Source organism: Myripristis murdjan, chromosome 14 (assembly GCF_902150065.1).
Source record: "Myripristis murdjan chromosome 14, fMyrMur1.1, whole genome shotgun sequence".
Lineage (NCBI taxonomy): Eukaryota > Metazoa > Chordata > Actinopteri > Holocentriformes > Holocentridae > Myripristis > Myripristis murdjan.
In genome coordinates, this window is record NC_043993.1 from 23752907 (window position 1) to 23774954 (window position 22048).

The following is a 22048-nucleotide window of genomic DNA, read 5'->3' on the forward strand; positions in this document are numbered from 1 at the left end:
GAGCTGATTTGTCACATTGGCCGAGAATACAAATAACTGGACATAAGTTACGAGAAAACATTTTGACACTATCTATGTTGTCCAGCAGTGTGGACCGAAAGTGGATGGAGATCTAGGCTATCTAGCTGCACACTTGTACATAGAGTGGACATGAAAACAGCTTTTCATGGAAATTTCTCACCTCTAATTCTCTTTGTAAAACTGACAGTCCCTCTTGGCCATGATGACCCAACCATGAGTGTGCCCAAACCCTAGTCCTTCTTCTTGTTCGTTGTTTCTGCACATATGAAAGAACTGAAAAACTGCAGCCAGTTGCTGATATTCATTGTTATTGTCATATTTGCCAGTGCACCAACTATTCTGAAACACTTGGCTCTCCGTATGGCTGGCTATAGTGCCACAAGGCCTGACCCACAAGCCTTCAATGTGTCGCAAACTTCCTTTTGAAATCAAGCACACTCGAGACTCTGCCAGCTCTTGTCGTTGAGTCTTATAATGTGCAAACTTTGCCACCTCATCCTGAAGTGTGTGAACTGTTCTGATGCAAGATGGTAATTTGGACGCTCGGTTGCTTGGATAATGTGAGATGTCCTGCAGCATTTGGTCATATAATCTGTGCCTGGCATAAGGTTACAGCAGACTGGAAACCATGCCAAATCACACTGAAACTATTTTGATGGATAGATTGGACTATAGGGGTAAATGGGAAATTGTCCTTTTTGTATTTAGGGTCAACTCTATCTTCAAGTTTATAGATCAAGGTTACAGAATCAACATAATCCATGAAGGTCACAAGTGCAGTTATTCAAATGTATATTAAATTACATTACATAAATGTGTGAATATATGTGTATTTTAGGGCCTTGAAGTCCAGCCAGCACTCCTTGTGCTCTCTGCTCATTGTGGACACCCCAGGCTTCCAAAACCCCAGACTAGCCAAGCGTGAATGTGGCGCCACCTTTGAGGACCTATGCCACAACTACACTCATGAGCGTCTGCAGGCGCTCTTTCACCAACGTACCTTTGTTCAGGAGCTGGAGCGATACAAGGAGGTGAGGACAGGTGCAGTGTATGCACTGTACAGGCTCATTCTCTGTTTCTTTTTCATCCTAACACTGTCTCTATCGATCAGTTGCTGTCTCTCAGATACATCAACTCCAATAGCATACTTGTTCATACATCAAATACACTATCCCTCCCACCTGTCACAAGCAGTGACAAGTCAAAGTTGTTCATGTGTTACACCTCCTCATCACTGATGCCAGTCTGCACCTCTCCTGCCGAGATCAAAGTGAAGTCGTTCACAACTGCCTTTGGGTGACACGCCCTGCTGCACAGCAGTGGTGTTGCTCCCTGATGAAAAATAACACCCTATTCTTTGTCTTTCTCCCTCCTGTCCTCCTAGCACCCCTGTCTACTAATACTAACCCATAATAAAGGGGGAGAATGATCGCTGCAAACCCAAGATTCAGCAGCATATATACGCTTTTGAAATAGCTCCAGGATCAGTCATTTTTTCTCCTGCAAGTGGTATTTCTTTCAAATTTGATTGCTACAGTGCAGTTCTCTCTCTGCACGTCCCAACTCTAAACTCAAAAAATATTCTTATTCAAAACTCAAAATGCTAACACTAACCAGAAATCTTGACAATATTACCATTAATACTGGGAACAGGGATCCTGGGATTTCCCACCCACATTCCCTCCCACATTTTTGCCTGGGAGAAAGGAAGATGGAGAGAAATCAAATATTGCATAAATCTATGTGGTGTAATGCTAAATCATCAGTGCATTTTGAAAATGTAAGAAACTGAAAATATAAAAAAGACAGACACGTTTGATTGTATTACACACAACAGTAGTTGTTTACATGCTGAGTGACCATTGAGAATTAAATACTGATGACAGCAGTTATGTGGATGGTTGTGTCTCTTATGTCTCTTCTGCATATTCTGTAGCAGACAACTCATGTGGACTCCTTCCAAGTAAACTAGTATATTGGCATCTAGATGAGCTACTGCAAGACACAACTATTTGCCAATAAATTAGATTGTTATAATCAAGTTTTGGTGGCCCAGATGTAAACTTATGTAAAAGCAATACAGAAAACACAATTTAACGCTACTTTTCACAGTCATCCTAAACAGTGACACTTCAGTAAATGAAAATGAACGTGGTTTCAGTACATACAGAATATTATGCAATAACACATCTAAGGATGTTTTCATCCTTCATTTTTTAATTTTTTTCTGTTCATTCTCCATTTGATGTATTTTTCTCTCCATGGGTGTATTTCAGGTGATGTAACTGTAAGGTTTGCAGCTATGCACCATAAGGGTTGTCCACTTTTCCCATGAACTGGGATGTGGTGCTTGAAGGCATTGTTTTCTGATGAAAAACAAGCAAGTCTTCTTGGCTGTTTGAGGAATCTGATGGCACACACAACAGCCGGAGTACACTGGACCGTACCCAAAGCCACCTTTTCCAAGCGGACTCACGCAGTGTTCGCACTAATCAAACAAAACCTGGACTTTGGGCTAATCGGATCCAGGCCCCAGTCCCAAATGTGAAAGCTCCCTTAAACTCCTGCCTCCATTCACCCATTCAAATTTTCATGGCTGTTTTATTTTTTTCATACTCCACTATTTGTGTTTCTGGCTCCTCTGGGATAAGCAGTTTGAGTAAAGTTAGGCTTAGTAATCCCATAGTTGAGCATCCCCGATATGTCGGTAGCTGACCAGTGATAGTTACAGTACTCGTACAGTACTCATACAGTGCTCATGCAGTTCAAGGCAGTTATTACTTCACAGTTAAGCTTAATAAAGGAGACTACAAACTACAAATGAAAAAGTTGAGCAGTATTCTTCATCAATGAGATTTTAATTGTTTTCAGCTAATTAATATCTGCCCCCCTGGACTGTGTGTATTTTTTATTAAATTGTATTTTTATTTATTTATTTATTTTTTTATCATTTTTATCATATTTAGCATATGTAATTAACATATATTTTTTTAATGAGGATCACAAGGCATTGAGCACAGGGCTTCAAGCTGCCATTCATGCTCAGATCCAAGTGCAGATTAGATCTATATATAGCTTTTCCTGTATTGCGACTAAAGTCTGTAATTGCATGATTTTAAAAACAGAACTCTTAAGAATATTATAGCAACATTGTGTTTCCAGGAAAATACACTTTTTCCTTGTAAATGGACACAGTGATTATCACGTTCTGCTTATAACTGCGTGATTAGCAAAAAAAACTGCAGCGAAGGTCATGTCATCCTTTGTCAAACTCTCTGCTCACAAGAGGCAGGAATATTTGTCATATCCACATTTAATAGAAAAATTTCTGGAGGCCGGGCCCTCTCCTACAGTGTCCACTTATTTCCAGTGTCATGGAAATAGACATATAGCCACAGTGTTAAATTCCAGTCTCCTTTTTTAGTACATCTTACACTGTACTCCCACCATACCCACCATTCCTTTGCCTTTGTTTCCTTCCCAGCAGTCTGTTGTTTACTCTCTGCTTACTCTCTGTTCTGCTGAATTTATGTCCCTTGTTTCTTTCACACTTTTCTGACAACCTGCAAAAATCTCCATCTTAACAAGTGATTCTGTCGCATATTCAGTGTTAAAATTTGTGTTTTTCTCAAAATACATAAAAAAACAACTGCCAGCTGGATGAGATAATTCAATTTGTCTACAGTGCAGTTTCACTTGTTTTAGAATTTTTTCTTGCGATGCTGAAACAAAGTTATATATGCTGAAACAAGGCGGAATAAGGTAGATTTCCCAATTAGTATGAGGAAAATGACAGTTGATTAAAAAAAAAAAAAATCTGGAAACAACTTGATTAATTTTGGAAACAAGTGACATTATCTCATCCCACTGGCAGATTTTTTTTTCACTTGTTTCACTAAAACGAGATTTTACAACTGAATATGGCAATAAATGACTTGTTAACATAGACGTTTTTTTGTAGTGTTAAAAGCATTTCATAAATAAATATGAATTGGCCTGAGTTTATTTCAGCCATTTGTCCTGATGAATAATCACCCAAGATTTTCTCAAAACAGCCTCAGTGTTGATCAGTGAGTAAACTTGTAATTTGGAAAAATGTGCTGTCTTTTTCCTTCAATCAACAACATCATTAGTCATCAGTCATTAAAAGAAATCTGTCAATCTGTCTATCTGTCTTCCTCCAGGAGAACATCGAGCTTGCTTTAGATGACACAGAGCCCAGCTCATTTCTGTCTGTAGCAGTGGTAGACCAAGCATCAAGCCAAGCACTGGTAAGAGGAATATTTTAGTTTCTCTGTTATCTTCAGTTCTGTCTTTATATTACATTTCCCTCTTGCATAGTCACTTATTTTCCCTGATATTTCCACCCAACAAATTGCTGCCGGTATAATAGCATGCCTCTGAATCCCTCAGCAGTTCAAAACACCCAGGTGACTCACATCCCTTTCATGATCTATTTTCAAAACACCCTTAGTGTATTCAAGATACTTCCAGGAGTCACAATGAATCTATTGATAACGCACGCACTGAAAGTTCTGTCGAGAATAACAATTGTTAATTTGTTTGGGTCTGAAGTTTTCTTTATTAGTTTTTAGATATTGAAAGGTGTTGTTTGACAGAGACAAGAGAAAGAGAGGGTAGGAGCAGGAAAACAAAGGTTAGAGAATTGACTTCCGTAAGGAAAATCGATGTTCAGCCTTTGCAGTGTGTGCTCTGTACCATGGAAACAGAAATGGCACAGTTTAGAATGCCGTAGATCACTTTGTTATAATTTCAGTGTGTCTGGTTAGAGAGCTTTACCCCAACCTAATGGGAATCATCAGAGGCAATGAGGCATTGTGCATCAGAATGAAAAACTAAAGGCAAGAAAAAAAGGCACTAATTCTTTAAAGGGTTTTCTAAACTCAACTCCAAATAATCTGCTTTTTAGAATGAAAATGATACTCTGATTTTGATTTTTGTCACCAACACTTTTTCCTCCTGTTGTTGCTCTGATGTCTTTTATCACAAACGGTCGCAATGCTCAGCTCAGTACAAGCCTCATGTGTCTCCTCCAAACTGATAATCTGTGTTGTAGTTTCAGCCAGGGTAGTTTGCACAACTGATAAGGATGTCAGCAATTTATTTAATCTCATATTCACCGAGGTGTCCAACATCCAGATAGCTGGTAAAACAGCTTTCGGTTTTGTTGCTATCTGTAGATTCAAGTATTGGTTCAGCATTGATGCAAGTAGTAGCAATGCTCGCTGAGCTAGTTATCTCAATGTGGAGTGTGCTCTGTCCACAGCTTGTTATCATCAGCAACACAGTAGTGGTTCGTTATCATTCTCTTTATCTAAAAAGTAAGGACATGTAAATTATTGACAAGTGTGTAACAGCTGAGGTAATGCACAGCTATCCTTATTCTGAAGGTACATATGGCAGCTTATATGAATATTATGCTTCCATTCAGTAAACACGATGCCCACGTCCACAAGAACCACTTCATGTGGATGCCCATCTCAGGAGTGTATTTTACTTTCTTATTGCACTTGTGTCTCAGTGTTCCTATTAATTAGCTGGATTACCATTTAGTCCCTACTACCCAACCACTCGCCTTTTGTTGCAGTTTACTTATAAGGAAAAGCTGAATTAATGATGCTGTTACAGTGATAATTACTGATGTGGGCTACTCAGAGTGCAGGGACCATGAATGCTTTAGAAACTTTGAGCCCTAACTCTAGTAATAGGTCCCCACCAGCTCAAATGGAAAACCAAAACAAAACTATACTATTACCTTTTGATGAGAGGTACTTTTTTAGTTAGATAACATTTTAATGAAACTCTGAATGCAGGGGCCAGAATTCGGTGTTTGGAGGTTGATTGTCAGAGTCTGTCACACGTAATAAGAGCCTGTTTTTGCATTATGCAGAACGCAGACAAACAATAAAGACTGAAATTTCCTCTGGCTCATCGATGTGTTCCCTTTAAATAGATGAGAAAATTTAATGGTCTTGCTTTGAGGCAGAGTTATTAGTAAAGAGTGCGCACCGTGTGGGTGAGAGTCTTAGGTTAGATGAAAAGCAAGCAAAAGACCCTTGTGGCAAGGTGTTTTTCTGTTTGTCTGGTGAGACAGCCATTCTTACTCATATACCGGTGGACTGCAGAACCGTTAAAACATGCTTTATAAAGCAAGACTTTTTCAGGCAGACCTATTAGAAGAGAGTAAGTACAGCAAAGTTAAGCTGTGATGAATCACAGAGTTAGGATGGAAAGCTAGCTAAAGGTCCTTGGCACAGTTTTCTGTTCATTTTGGCTCATCTCAGTTAGTCCAACTCATGTACTTCTTCTTCCTCATGAAGCAAGTTAAAGATAGTCAGGGTATCTTTGTCATCACTGGCCTCACAAAATCAAACAATGGTGATCCTGGTTTACTGGTCTTATGAAGGTGGTTATCAGCTTGCTCTGTCAAACCAGGATTTTCAAATCTTGTCATGATAGTGCTCAAATAAAAGATGCAGGGTTGGTGCCAAAGAGCTAATCTCATGCAACATGAAACAATCAGCAGCAGTGTATTTAATATGAGATAAGATGAAACTATTGATCACTGTATGGAAATTATGCCGTTGTAGCAGCAGAGGATTCCGCTGGGAAAAGGAAAAAAGTAAAGCCCCTGACAAGGATATAAAAAGATGTAATATTAGAAAATAATAAAAGGTAGGCCTATAGACTATAAATAGTTATGGGACAATTTGAAAGTGATATAGACTATAAAAGTGGGTTTGGAAAAGAAGTGGATTACTATCATTTGTGTTGTTTAGTGAAGAACAGTTTATTATAATGAATAAATATGAGCAATAGCAAAGCATTGTAACAGTGCAACGCAACACTGTTGCTGCTGCCAAGACTAGAGAGGATTACCGCAGGAAAATTACAGATAGTGTACTGTGGAAATAAAGGGGCTTATCATTGCCGGTCATTAAGGCCCAGTGGTCATACTTTCCACTGATACCATATTGTGTCATCACACCGGGGCTGTGAAAGATTTTCTGCTAAGCTGGTCTCCCCAGGGCTGTGGTGATAGTATATAGGTGCAATATATTGCATTAATCACTGCTGGGAATCCTGTTGAAAGAGTTTCACCTCACTTAATATATAAAACAGTTTAATCTCAATGGGATTTTCCTGGTAGAATAAAAGTTAAATAAAATTTAAAAAATAATATGACAGTAGATTTAATTGATAATTAATCACTATAGCCAAATAATGTAAACTAGCTGCTTTTTAATAAAAGTTATATTTTGTAGCCACAGTGATTAAATGACCTGGAAACACCTCAGACATTTATAATATCTCTGATAAAATAAATCTCCATGGAAAGTTATGTTGCTGTTGCCCTTTGGTCAGCCCTTCTTATTATCAGTTACTTCATCCATAAAATGAATTTTGTTCATTTTAGGTTTTTTAGATTACATTTTTGCAGCAAAGGCAAGTTTATCCATGGATCCATGGGATTTTCTCAGAGTGCTGATGCCATTTTTTCCAGAGAGCTAATTAGTGGGGAAGTGGGCTTTCTATAAGTTTCTATAAGTTCTAGTAGCTTGAACAAAACCTCATTCACAGCAGGTTAGCAATGTAGTGTGTTACCATGGTGATCAGCCCTGCTAAAAAGTGACCCACCTGTATGAGACATCAGACTGAATCGAAAAGTTAGCCCACTCACTCTTTAATCTCTGTGTCTGTGTCTGCGTGCCTGTGTGTGTGTGTGTTTACCAGGTACGGACAGTACGCACAGATGAGGCACGGGGCCTGTTGTGGCTGATGGAGGAGGAGGCACTGCAGCCTGAGGGATCAGAGGAAACACTGTTGGGACGCCTCTTCAGCTACTATGGACCTGCTGAGGGAGAGAGTAAAGGTGAAGAGAGGAGACACACACACACACACACACACACACACACACACAGCCAATACAGAGCACATAACAAAAAAAATATCTCCCTCTGATGGCACTACAACAACATAATTTGTGTTAGTAGTCAAAATGAAAGAAAAAAACGATAAAAATAGAGATTATGAAACAAATTCATACAAATATGATTTATGTCACATCATTTGTATAGTCACCCAACAAATAGCATGCTGTAAATACACCTAATGCTTCAGATAACCTTTCATCCCTTTTGTTGTGACATGAAATACAGTATTTGTGGATTTTGTATAATCTGTTAGATCAGCACTGTTTTTTTACTCCCATTTTGACAGCATAACCTCAGTATATGTCAGTTAAAAGCTAGATAAACTGAAGACTTTTCACCTCCTCTTACAATGGTTTTTGAAACACACCACAGTCCCCCCACCACCATTAAAGAATTTCCTCTGTCTTAAGGACCAGAAAAATTTTGCCTGCCATTGCTTTTTAGGTCAAGCACATATCTCGTTACAGAATCCTAGCTTTAGTGATCACCCAAGCTCTACATTTTATCTTCACTTTCTTTGGTGAATTATAGTACCTTAATTGTATCACAGAGAAGAATGAGGCCTGCATATTGATAGTAGATCATACAGAAAACACTCTCCGTCATAGAAATCATTGGTATGTACTACAAAATGTACTACAAAATGTGACTTGCCAAGGTTACAGCCTGTGGTCTATTAAAATTCCCCCAAAATAACTCACTGGGGTCCTGCAGTGAAAATGGGATAGTGTGTCCCCATGCCCTCCAAAAAGACAATCCAAAGCGTTTAATTCATCCTTTTTTATGTACGCCAGATTTGTGCTTTTGTCTGTGTTTTTACTATTTCTATCTCTTTGATATTGTCTTACATACCGTGCTTGAGCCATACTGTTGCTCTGATGACAGATTAGCCCCATGGATTTAAACGGGGTGCATCATCATAAAAGCGACATCCTAATGGGCCTGTTTGATGATGATTGATGATCAGTGTATCAATGGACTATGAACATTTTCCTAAACTCATCTGGGTCAAAATGAATGGTAATAGTCTATGACACACTTATATGAACTTTGTTAGTACTAATGAAGGAGTCCTCACACTGTATAGATGCAAAGAAGCATCTGTCTCCGGTGATCCGATCACAAGTGGACAGTCGAGACTGATCAGTATTCACAGCTAGCATTATCGTCTGTCTGAAATGTGTCTCCAGTGAGCACTTGTGATTGGATTTGTGATTGACCTCAGACCCCATCAGAATTACTTTTTCCATTCTCTTCTTACTTTAATTCCTCTGTACCTCACTCCTTCTCCCTCCCATCCCCTCTTCCTCCTCACTTCTATATTCCATGCTACTGCTATCTTCCCAGGTTTACTCACTCATCCGATTCCTTACATTCAGCCCACTGACAAAGCAGTTGTGCCTAATCTCTTTATATTTTTGATAACCTGACAAAAATGCCGTCATGTCACTGCAAACATAAATATTATTGAAGTTTGAATTTCATGCCATTTGTCCGTTTTCTCAAATGCTTCTTCCTTGCACAAAGTGGCCAGGTGGTCCTTTGATGTTGTTGGGGATGCATCAGGATGCTTTAGCGTTCACACAATAAGTGCAGTGTGTGGCCCAGTGTGTCACTGATCAGCTCTGAAGGTGGTTTAAGTGACCACATCAAAATGTCCACCTTGTCCACATGTGTAGTTTTTTTCCCCACATCGGTACTTAGCACTGTCTTGTGAAGCGGATGTCAAAAACAAGTGTGAAAAAGGTGTACCTATCAAAAATTTCCCTAAAATAACTGTGGTGAAAAGGTGACTTTAACCAGCCAGGCAATCCTGTAACTACCCTCTCCTATTTACATCAGGTCACACTTTTCTCCTGAAAAGTGAAAGGGCTCATCATTTCCTGCTGGGCCACAGTCACGGGACCGACTGGGTAGAGTACGATGCCCGCGGGTGGTTGAACCACGCCAAGCAGAATCCTGCCTCGGCCAATGCTGCAAGCCTTCTGCAGGACTCCCAAAAGTAAGCATTACATTTACAGGAGGAGTCTATCTTAAATGGATGGTATTTCTCCATTATTATTTTAGTAGATTGTTGTCATGCTACAGGCCTGGTCTGCCTGTTTCAGGAAGAACATCAGCTCTCTGTTTATGAGCCGAGCGAGTGGAGCCACTGTTCTGTCCGGCTCCGTTGCTGGCCTTGAGGGTGTTTCACAGCTGTCCTTGCGGCGGGCCACGAGCATGAGGAAGACCTTTACCACAGGGGTGGCTGCTATCAAAAAGAAGTCCCTGTGCATCCAGATAAAGCTTCAAGTGGTGAGTGGAGAGGCTGGGACAGCAATTGGTATCTGAAATGAGGCCTGGGGCCCTGGAAGTGGAGCAGTCTGAGGACGGACCTTGGATTAGGGCTAATGTTATAGTTTGGATGGGATCATAGCCAGGATTGGGGCTTAAACTAAGGCTTTGGAAATGAGACTATGGTTCGTGGTGGCTTTGGGCCTGGAACTGAAACAAGGGCCAGGGCCAAGCAGGTTTTTGGAACTGGATTGCAGATTTTATCATCTGTCGTCCAGTGTTTTCATAGTGTTATTGGGTCTTTTAATAGGCATGGCCATTCTCATGCAGAATTAAGATATTAGATTTAATCCCTGTGAATGTTAAACACACACGTTAGCTAAGGATTCTCGTTAGATATAATATTGTTAGATGTGCATGTCAGAGCCAGTATGTGAGGATGTGCATGCTGTGATTAATGAGCCAGTGATTATATTTAGATATGCCATTAGTGGATGATATTGTCTTGCTGTTCCCCCGTTTCCACCAGAGTCCTTAACCCACTTCTGTCTCCTGCAGGACGCTCTGCTTGACATGCTGCGGAGGTCCAGGATTCACTTTGTTCACTGCATGCTGCCCAAGGCCGATGCCCTTAAGGCTCTGAGTGGATCCCTGTTCAAAGGAGGGGAGGGCGAGGCTCAAGGTGAGAGTGGAGATTCCAGCTTGATGCAGCTTGACGTAGCCTTGCTTCGTGCTCAGCTCCGTGGCTCCAAGCTGCTCGACACTCTCCGGATCTACAGGCAAGGTGAGCTTTCTGAGTTAACTGTTTTCCCAGGACAGATATGGAAAAAGAAACCTCTGCCAGCACTTGAGCCTAATAGAGACATGGTTTTCCTCAATGACACTATCAGCACAGTCCCACAACATGTACAGAATTTAATGATGTTGTTCCGTTTTTGCCCTCACAGGTTACCCCGATCAAATGGTGTTCTCAGAGTTTCGCCGACGTTTTGATGTGCTGGCTCCACATCTCACCAAGAAACATGGAAGAAATTACATAGTGAAGGATGAGAAGAGGGTGAGTCAATCAGAGATGGAGAGTAAAATCTACACCTCCGTCTGCAACAAAGTACACTGAAGATTAATGTTGTGTAGAGACAGCTTAATCTCACCCCCTTCTGATTTGTCAGCAGCCGCAGAGAAATAAACCGTCATTCATCAGAGCTATTGTAATGATCTAATCAACTTAACCTTAACCGCATCATGACTGTTTCCACAGCCAATCAATATTTAGTTCAGACAGAAAATGCCTGCTAATTGCATTGTGCTGTAAGGCTCACACAGTAAAAGTATATGTGCTTATCATATTTTGTATTCAGCGCATTAGAAACCAGCCAGTATGGTTTTCTCCTAATGATTTGACAAGAAAATGCTTCACTAGTGCGCTGACTTTGTTTTAGATATATGAAAAATGGCACAATATAATGGGGTTAGTGGTTTGTGAAACACAGCCTTTGGAGGGAGCTTGCTAATGAATGTTCAAGTTAGAGGTTACCAATCAATGAAACTGTGTTGTCTGTTCGTCCACTGCAAGAGAAGCCGTGTTTGGAGTGCACTGGAGAGAAAAAAAATTACAAAAGCTTGTTTTTAGAGGGGAATGAGAGAGAGTGAAAGAATGGGGTTAAGGGAGAGAAAAGCTCTTTTCCCCTGTGTCAGTGTATTGGGGCTGAGTTTCTGTGGAAACACTGGCAAACAAAAGCCCCTCAGTGCTCGTGGCTAACCTCTCCTGGTGTAATCTAGATGTGGTCTTTCAGGCAGGAGACTCAAGTGGAGAGAGAAGGCCGAGAAAAAAATTCACCTATACACGGGCTGGTAGGCGGACAGGGAGAGGCCGCAGGCCGGCAGACAGGGTACCTCTGTATGCATTCAAGGCAGTGATGGCGCCAAGGGCACCAGGGGGTCTGGAGGAATAAGCCGGGAGCAGGTGGATTTTAATTGATTTGGGGTGGGGGTAGTGATCTGGAAGGCCAAACTCTCCTGATTCCTGTTTCTCTCCTGGATGTACAGCGGGGAATGGATTTGAAGGAAAAGGCAGAGTTGTGCTGTCCATTAGTTCAGGCTGGCAAGATGGGGGATCTTTGGACCACTGAACTGATGTGGTGTCAGTAGAAAGTCCCAGAGGATCCAGGGGTTGAAGGACTAAGATTGTGTGTGCTTGTGCTTGTGTACATGTGTGCATTTATCCAGGCTGTGGAGGAGCTACTGGAGTCCTTGGACTTGGAGAAGAGCAGCTACCACATGGGTTTGAGTAGGGTGAGTATTATGACAAGCTTAACATACATCCTGAATAAACGTCCTTTGTTGTCCTAACCTCACCCTCCTAACGCTAGCTCTAACATCAGCCAACAAAGAGCTACATTATTCAGCTGTTACTATTCCAGCATTTTTAAAACCATGAAAGATGCTTCTTGTCTTCTGGAGAGCATCATGTCCTTTATTACCGCTGTCTCTCCTTTAGCAATGCTTATCATCTTTTCTTTGGAGAGTTGCCAATCATTCCCTTATATTCCAGTCTTTTAGCAAGTGGCTGCCCGAGAGGCATGTCTTTCTCCTGCCCTGCTATGTAACTGTAATTTCTCCTTTATATTCATGTCATTAGAGCAAATATTTGCAAGTGATGGTCCTTGCTGTTGTTTTTCGCCACGGCAGTCGTAAGTTAATCACAGTAAACATTGCCTGAGATACTGAGGTCTAATCCCATCAGCTGGAAACTGGCCATCAGCCAAATAGGAAATCAAAGGAGTCAACAATGTGCAAAACAATGGATCTTATGCTCCCAGATATGTGCAATTTACTGGGCCCTATTAAAACACAAGAATTGAGTGTGATAGGGTGGCAGCTGTACATGCAACCAGAGTTTGGAGGGTGAAATTGGCTCAGAAGTAGACTAGTGGAAAGTCGGCCATTCACAAAGCATTCCAGTGGCTTCTTAGCAACCTCTGTCTCGCCAGCATGCCAATTACACCAGCCCCACATATCCTGATGGCAGTGGGATCACAGCTCCTGATAAGATAAACTCTGCCATCACAGATACACATATGTCTAGAAATAGCATTTAGTATGTCCGTTATGAGGAAATCCACATTCTCTTTAAGTGGTATGTGCTATAATAGGCAGGCATTAAGGAATGATCTGTGTTATCACATTCACTCGCCCAAGCTATTTAAAAAATAATATCCATTCATGCTACTGAATGCATCACTCCTCCCTACTGGTTTGCAGATTTCCCTGCTCAAAGCTGCTGTGTCATTTCAAGCTTCTGCTCTGCTAACGGATCACATATGGGCTGGGTAATTCATAAGGCACTGGGACATGGGTAAAGAGACCTTGGGTGGAGACAGTTCTCCCATCATCATCCATCCCTTTTAGTAGCTTGCTGCTGTCATATCTAAAGGCTTTCTCTGTACCTAATCCACGTGAGGTATAGACAAGCCATGACGTGATCTGCTTTCCATTGCCCGTTTAACCATGTTTTACCTTTGCCCCATATTAGAAGCAGACAAGGCTGATTGTCCGAGATAATAACTTAATCACAGCTTTCTCGCTTAGATAAGACTCACTTGTCTATGGATTACACTGTTTCTTATTGATTTACTGCTTCACTGCGTTTATTTACTTTTCAACTCAGTGGTGTGCAATGTTGCTGCTGTGCTTTACACCAAGCAGGGCCTCTGAATCCCATTTTCCCCTAGCTAGAACAAGCATTCTCACACTAATTTTGTCCTTTACCGATGAGTTAGATTGATCTTGAGTGTTTTTTCTTTTTCTTTTGTGTGCGTGTGTGTGTGTGTGTGTGTTTTGTTTCAGTTGTTCTTCAGAGCTGGCACCTTGGCTAAGCTGGAGGAGCAGAGGGATGAACAGACCAAGCGTAATCTAACCCTGTTCCAAGCTGCTTGTAGAGGCTACCTGGCACGGCAAGCCTTCAAGAAGAGGAAGGTAGGCAAGATGTCATGACTTAACAACAGCTTGCTGTAAAGTCATGGGTGTGTGAGGAGGAAAAGGTGAACCCAAACACTTGAAAAACATGGATGTATATTTCAAGGATATTTCACCTGCGTCATCATATGAATAAGAGGAGATCCACTTGATTCACTTAGATATGTTACAAGTAGTCCAAAACACAAATCACAACACTAATACCATGCTAATACCAACACTGATATCATAATTTGTTTGGAGAAAACAAATTCTTTGATATTTGCAACAGGAAAAAAGCTGTATCAAAGTCCATTTTGCTTCTTAACAGGATTTTGTTCTTATAAAGTAGGTAAAGAATGTGAGTTTCAGAAGCTTTGTTGCCTTGGAGTCCTCCAGGAGTCCAGAGTTTGTTGTCCAGAGTTAATTTTAGTGCCTGTTTGCTCTGCTCTCAGAGTGGAGCTAACTAGCCCCGCTGTAAATCTTCAGCTGATTACAGATGCTCTCTAAATCTGTCAGCCTAACCCCTCCCTCCCTCCCTCCACCTTGATCTGTCCAATCAGCATTCCCACGGGGATTTGATGGTGACATGTCCCTTTCTGTCACCATCTCATCGATCAGCTTGCCTTAAATGCAGCCCTGTCATATGTGCTGCTGACTCACACCTTTCCGCTTCACCCTGCCTCCATTTTTCTCCCACTGTGGTGATGAGTCCATTTTTCTGGACCTCATATGCGTCCTCCTGTGATATATGGAGCCCGGCGCTTTCTCCTCTCTGTGATTACTATTTAAGTGAGCATGCGGCTTAAGCTGGGTAGTGTCAAACCAGGAGAAACAGAAGTGCCCTCCAACTGTATGACATGGTCTTACTGAATGGGCATCTTGTTTACTTGTATATTATGCCAGTAAAGCCATTAGGACATTATCTTTGACATCAATTTATATTAAATATGACTGTGTTTTTTTGGTGTTTTTTACTGTTAATGTTTGCATACTGTGTTTTGGATTTATTTTATATTATTATTATTATTATTATTTTTACCTCATAAGCAGCTTTTGAGGAATAGGTGTTATTTGAAAATTGGAATCTAAGAAAGTCCAATGTATTCCCTCTATTTAGTTCAAAGGTCATTATTCACACACTGAGGTAGGCTAACAGCCTGGCGCTTCTTAATCTGCTGGAATTGGAGGAAAATCAACAGCGAGGAACCAGGCAAGATTGCTAGGCAGCTGTACTATTACAAAATCCATTAGCAAAGAACATTTTCTTTCCCTGCACCCTCCCACGTCTTCCTCTGCAAATGTATCTATAATAGAAAGATAAGATTCACTTTATTTTATCTTGTAACTCATTGCTTCTGAAATACAATTCAGGTTGGCGAGGTAAGATGTAGTACGCAATTATGAATGTGATGAGAGCTTGCAGAGCAGATTCTATCAAGTCAGGAATAAAAGATGCTCTGGTGTATCAGTGTGCGTTAACTGTCGTAGCGCTTTCAGGGTCTTACCCTTGGGTATCAATTAAGTTTAAAGTTCAAGTTTAGTTCATCTGTTCTTTGAATGCAACTTATTGCAGCTTAACACACAAAATTACCTAGAATTCTTTACATTTGTATACTCAGCACTTATTTGCTAATGAAGGCGTTCTTAAGTTTATTATTTCTGACCAGTCTTTAACATCACAGCATATAACTGTGAAGGAATCAGTCCATCTTGTTGATTTGTAATCAAATTAAAAAGCAGACATTAACACCAGTCTCTGTTGTGAAATAAGCTCTCACAAAGCCATCTCTTATGAAAAAAACTGATCTCGACTTGCTGCATTACCTCTTACATCATGCGCAACATGAGCTGACTTCAACTTGTCTCTTTTGTAGGGATAGGTTCCCAGATTTTCAACCAATTGCTATTCCTTGCCATTTAAGTATGAGGTGTGCAACATTCAGATTTTTGTTCATTTTGGATTCATACATTTTCTGGAGCTGACAGTAAAAATTCCCCTCATCTTGAACCCATTTTTTCTTTTAATTCAACAAATTCAGACATTTCTTTTGACAGCTGTTGATAACACTTTGATAATACCAGAGGACAGTATGGATCACTTAAGAATTAATAAGTGATAAGTATTAGTTTCACTGCAAGAATCTCCATTTAGTCTCATCATCAGTATTAAAATCTTATTTGTCGTCCAAGTGGAAAAATCAGCTAGTAGAATTAGGTAATCCACTTGTTTCAAATGCAGTTTCAAATGTTTCAGGAATCTTTCTGGTACAGATATATTGAAACAAGACAGAATAAGGCAGATCAGACCACTAGTAGCAAAAAATGACACTTGTCTCAAGAAAATTATGGAAACGACAATTACGTCCATTAGCATTACAAACAAGTAAAATCTCATCCAACTGGGAGATTCTTTCATTGTTTTAAGACAATGATGATGTTTTACACCAAATATGAGAATAAATGACAAATTTGCTGTTTCAGGCTTCAAACCATTCTCCACATATCCCATTGTAACCCACTGTAGGGCCCTGCATTGTGCAGGTGTTTACTGTGTTGGATCACCACAGTTAGGGCTACTGTAGATGGATTAGACTGCAGTCTTTATCCAATGATGGGTCGGTCTGAGAATGTGACCGCTCATAGGTTTTAGATTTTGTGTCAAGCTACAAAACTAGGACAAACGACATGATCTTGTGGAGTGGATCAATATAGTGCACAATATATTTTTCATCTGGTGACATTAGACTTGAGCCATAGTCTTTACAGTATACTGAAAAGTGTATCAAACCCTTAAAGGTCAGTCTGCTGTTTCAGGCTTCGAACCATCCTCCACATATATAAGAGAAATATAAGAGATTAACATGTGAAAAAAGTTCACTATAGTGAAATGAAAAGTTAGGTGCTATGCAGTGGTTTGATGGTGGGGTTGTGTTTATCCCTTATCACAGTCATGATACTGTAGCAACCATTGCATGTATATGTCATTGAAATGATTATCTTAAGGACAAATACAATATGCTGAGGGTAAAACATATTTTTTCCCCTCTGAATCTAATTCTTTTTCTTATCATTCCCGATCCACACTCTTGACACCAGAGTAATTGAACAGAGGCAGGTAGTGGTATATTAGTGACTGAGTTTCATTGCCCTTTCTCTCCATGAATAATATTTCTGGAGTGTGTTGCTATCCATTCTTAGAATAATCATTGTATAATAACATCCACTTGTGCCCTTGCTGTTATCCCATTGTGAAAATTGATTGGGCTCCCATGCCTCTTTCACTGTGTGAAGTATCTAGTCTTAGCAGGGTAGATGTTAATATGCCTCTGGAATACTGAGGATCAGTTCTGCTAAAGCCACTCAGACACTTGCTGGTTGACGTATATATGGCTGTGACATAGACAGCCACAAGCCATGTTGACTGATGCTCCCTGGCATGTTAACCTTGCGAAGCTGTGCCAAGCGTACTATGTGACATTAAATGACAAAACAAAAATTTCACTTTGAATTTTTTTTAAAGACCATCTTATTCTTAAGGGGACACCATGACATTTTGAAAGTCTGTTATGTTTCCTCAGCAGGCACTCGCCACATTGGGAGTTTTGTCCTTCAACTACCATACAAATGGCTTTTTAGTTTTGTAAGCTATTTGTATTGAAATTGATGTAAAGCTGCAAGTGTGCAAGTCAGCTTTTGCCCAGCAATACCAATCCTTTTGAACCTTTTCCTCCTCATTGTGGCAATGTCCAGTGAAGAAATAACAAAGGTTCAAAATTTTAAGATATACCTCTAACAGACAGGTGGCACAAGAGATTATCATGTTACTTTGAAATATGCAAAATATTATCTATGCACACAAGTCAGTTAAGCGTTATGTGCAGTCTTAAAATCTTGTTTTTCTACAAATGAGACCAAACAAGACAGATATCTGCCAATGGGATGGCGAAATCTCACTTGTCTCCAATGCCAGTTTAAATAAAGTGTCATTTTCTAATCTGCCTTGTTGCTTCAACATATTTATGCTTGTTCTCAGGAAAAAGAAGAAATCCTTAAATCCTTAGAAAGTGAAATTGCATTGGAAACAGTTTGGATTAATTCATTCTGCTGGCAGAAAAAAATGCTGTTAAAACTACGTACGAGACAAAATAAGTTGTTGAGGTGTTTTTTTTTTTTATTATTATTATTTATTTCGTTTTATGGATTTATTTATCTATTTTGCAGTGTATACACAAAAACAGAGGATAGCCTAAAATTCCTCCCAAAGTAAAGGCTCTGTAGTGGTGTTTTTCTTGCTAATGTTTTGGTCCTTTCTATCCTTTTAAAAGCCTATAGCCACTGTCCATTAGCAAGGCAGTAGTGCTGACCTCTTCTGTAATTTGACAATTTATATGGGAATCCCTGGGAACTGAGAAGACATCAGTATGAAGTACGAGCTTTATGTCAGATCTGGGCCAAAGCAGGACCAGGTGGTGGAGATGGCACTGATCCTGCAATTAAATAGCTCTCAGATGTATACAGACTTGCGTGTGCATGCACTCACCCACTCTGTGACTCACCTGTGTCACCCTCAAGTATCTGTGGCGTATTGAGGCAGATGGGGTAGACTGAATACCATGTCTTTGTCTCAGTCTTGGCGCACAGTCCTAATTCATGTCACACTGTCTTGGAGTTGTCATACCCTCTCAGTGTGATATGAATAGCAATTTGTTTATCCACGGTGTTCAAGTACTATAATCTTTTGTTTGTTTTATAGTCATTATAGGCTAAATATGACAAATGGCTTCTGTTTAAATCTTCTGCCGGAGATTTGCTGCATTTTACTGCATGTTAAAGCTTTCACTGTGTGACAAATCCTAATTGGTCATAGAGACTACCTTCAGGGCAAAATGTACCTGATGCTGAGAATTGTGTTGCTCTAATTGGGTTTGCCCATAATCTGCTGCTGCTAGAGATGCTCATGCATAAGCAGCATGGAAATCGTGTAACACTTGGAATTAGCTGCCAACATGTTTGATTTAATTAATCAAAAATTAGCTTCCAGCCTTGAAACATGCTCAGTAGAAACTCTCCAGAGAAGGCTGGCAAAGGCCTGCTTCAGCTACTAACTGTATTTGGGCAATGAGCAATGCGATGCCTTTTCCAAATCTTGTTCATCACTGCTGACAATTTTGTGTTAACATAAGAATAGTACAACATTTTCTCTAGTTGGCATTGACAATAGCCTTTTCGATTTTCCTTTTTTTCTTTGTCTGTGGCCCCATCGACCCAAACCAGTTAATTTATGGTTCAGAGACACTGCAGCTTTTAACCTCCTCTATGTTAGTCTATCCCTTTCCTCTCTCAATTCAAAGGTGGGGAGGAATCCACCCCCATACACAATATTTATACAGTCCATGCCCATTCCAATATTTTTACACTGTCTTCATATGTGCTGTAATATTAAAGTCATATTATTATTATCTCATATTATTAATGCTGTTCCACTGTATTACTTTACTTGTATAACTTTAGAACTTTACCCTCTCTTCTATCACCCACTTCAAGGTTTGTCACTCACCACCACACACTTTTAGATATCTTTATTTTTGCCCCTTTCTTTTCTTGTTTAGCCATATTTTATGCATCTTCTATTTGTCGTAATTGAGAGTCACTTCTTCTTAAATACTTCTTAAATATACCAAGAAACTAATTCTTGGAAGTAGCGTGTTACACTATCATACACTCAGTCTTGTCATCTGTGCACATTTGGGTACATTCATGAATGTTTGCTTGTGTGCTTGCTTGTGTGTGTGTGTGTGTTTGTGTGTGTGTGTGTGTGTGTGTATGTGTGTGTGTGTGTACAGATCCAGGATCTGGCCATCCGGTGCATCCAGAAGAACATCAAGAAGAACCGTGGTGTGAAGGATTGGCCCTGGTGGAAGCTCTTCACCACCGTTCAGCCTCTCATCAAAGTCCAGCTCACCGAGGAAGAGATGCGTGGCAAAGACGTGAGCCATTTTTCCATTCCTCTCAGTCAGACCACTTCTAATCCCCCCTGAAAAATGCACAGTGTTCTGCCTCAAGGTTGCACTTATTTCTTGTAGTAATTTGTATTCATTTTTTGGCCTTTTTTCCTGTGTTTTAGGAGGAGATCCAGCAACAGAAATTGAAGCTTGAAAAAGTGGAGAAAGAGCGGAATGAGCTGAGATTGAACACTGATCGACTGGAGAGCAAGGTGGGTCCCTTTGGTTCTTATGCTGGGTGCATGGGACAATCACTGAGACAGGTGGCTGTGTTATACCTTTTCAATTTATCTGGAGATTTGACTGTTTATTTGTACAGGAACAGTGAATGATGTTTTCCATTACCTCCTACACTCATTTCAAGAGTTTCATTCTGCCTCTGCCTTTGATTAGCCTGGTGTTTGTGTGTATGTGTGTGTGTGTGTGTGTGTGTGTGTGTGTGTCTGAGCATCAGGTTTTATAATTTGGCTTGTTTCAGTAGTTAATTTTGATATAATTTTTCATTTTTATTCAGTTTAATTTCAGTTACAGGCGCTTGCAAAGTGGGTTTGGTGGTTTAAATGTAGTTTTTTTTTTTTTGTTTCAGTTCTGGTTTTATTAATTTTAGTAGTGATGGTGTAATCATAAAAATTAAAATGTATTTAAAGTGATTTGTCAACACATCTTCAGCTAATTTACAGTTGGAATCACTTGGTTTCAAGCTGCACAGGTTAAATGCACTAGAAAACCCCAAAGCGACCTGAATTTGGACCATTTAGCGCAAAATAATTCCAAACAGGAGTTTCACATTTTCTAACAGATATTTTCAGTCAGCACTTTCACTGAGAGAAAGAAGTGGTCATGGGGGACAACCAAAGTCAGTTTAGAGGATATTGCCATCTTGAGTTGTCAGTGTTAATGTAAGTGTAAATTAGCCAAATATTCTCCACACAAAATATGACACCAAACATTGTTGGGGATATCATAATGTTGTGATATGGTGTTGTCTTTTCCTGGTTCTAAAGACTGCATTGCAGTAAAGAGATGCAGTTTTCTGAAATTATTAGCCCGTTTTAGCTGCTCTATGATTTGCCTTTACCTGTTTTATCATCATATCCACATTAGTAAGATTATTTATGAAAAAGCACTTGTGTACATATCTTATGAAAGCATCAATAGTCATCCCTACAATATTGCCACAATACTGAGGGCAAAGAATTTGGTTAAAGATATTTCAATATTTGATTTTGTCCTGTATGACTCAGCCCTATGAACAAGTTCAGACAATATACTGTCACACATTGCTACTGTAGAAAATTACATCCATGGGCTTGCACAACAAGAATCATGATTGAAGTAAAAATAAAAAAGTACTTACGGTATATGGAGGTGTTACATAATTTATATTTGCCTAGGTAAGGAATCAGCTTAATCAAATTGTTGTCAGGAGGTTATCAGAGAAAGAGCAGTCTTGTCTACTTGCATTGTTTGTTTGTGTGTCATATATATAGTTGTTTACTTAAGGCTAACTATGATGAAACCAGCTCCTGCTATTAAGTTATCCCTATTGGCTGGAAGTCACGATTTTTCAAGGTAACATCAACAAGGCTACACTGCATGCTTGCAAAAGTAACTATTCCACATTCCTCTCTTTTGATGTTGACATTGACCTCCATGGAAATGCTATCACTTTGAAACTACTGTAACAGTGAAGTTATCATTTCAGCAACAGCAAAACACCCTCATATCCTGGGATGGTCCACTTTTATGGGGGTAAAGGCCACCAAATATTTTAGGTTGTCATGAGGGGTCGCAGTATCTTCCAAGGCAGTGTACCTCCAGCCATACTTTTACCCATTC

At 40.0% G+C, this 22048-nt stretch overlaps 1 protein-coding gene across 3 annotated transcripts in view; it reads left to right on the top strand.

The window, feature by feature from the left end:
* The window catches only part of LOC115372106 (unconventional myosin-XVIIIa-like), an 86979-nt gene that overhangs the window by 32661 nt on the left and 32270 nt on the right, over positions 1–22048 (top strand). For all 3 annotated transcript variants that reach the window (XM_030069839.1, XM_030069837.1, XM_030069838.1), the window contains exons 13-23: positions 860–1052; positions 4206–4292; positions 7777–7915; positions 9819–9978; positions 10085–10271; positions 10809–11034; positions 11198–11307; positions 12477–12542; positions 14097–14225; positions 20051–20194; positions 20332–20421. In XM_030069839.1, coding sequence (XP_029925699.1) covers positions 860–1052; positions 4206–4292; positions 7777–7915; positions 9819–9978; positions 10085–10271; positions 10809–11034; positions 11198–11307; positions 12477–12542; positions 14097–14225; positions 20051–20194; positions 20332–20421 — 1531 coding nt within the window. The remainder of the gene's footprint in view (positions 1–859; positions 1053–4205; positions 4293–7776; positions 7916–9818; positions 9979–10084; positions 10272–10808; positions 11035–11197; positions 11308–12476; positions 12543–14096; positions 14226–20050; positions 20195–20331; positions 20422–22048) is intronic.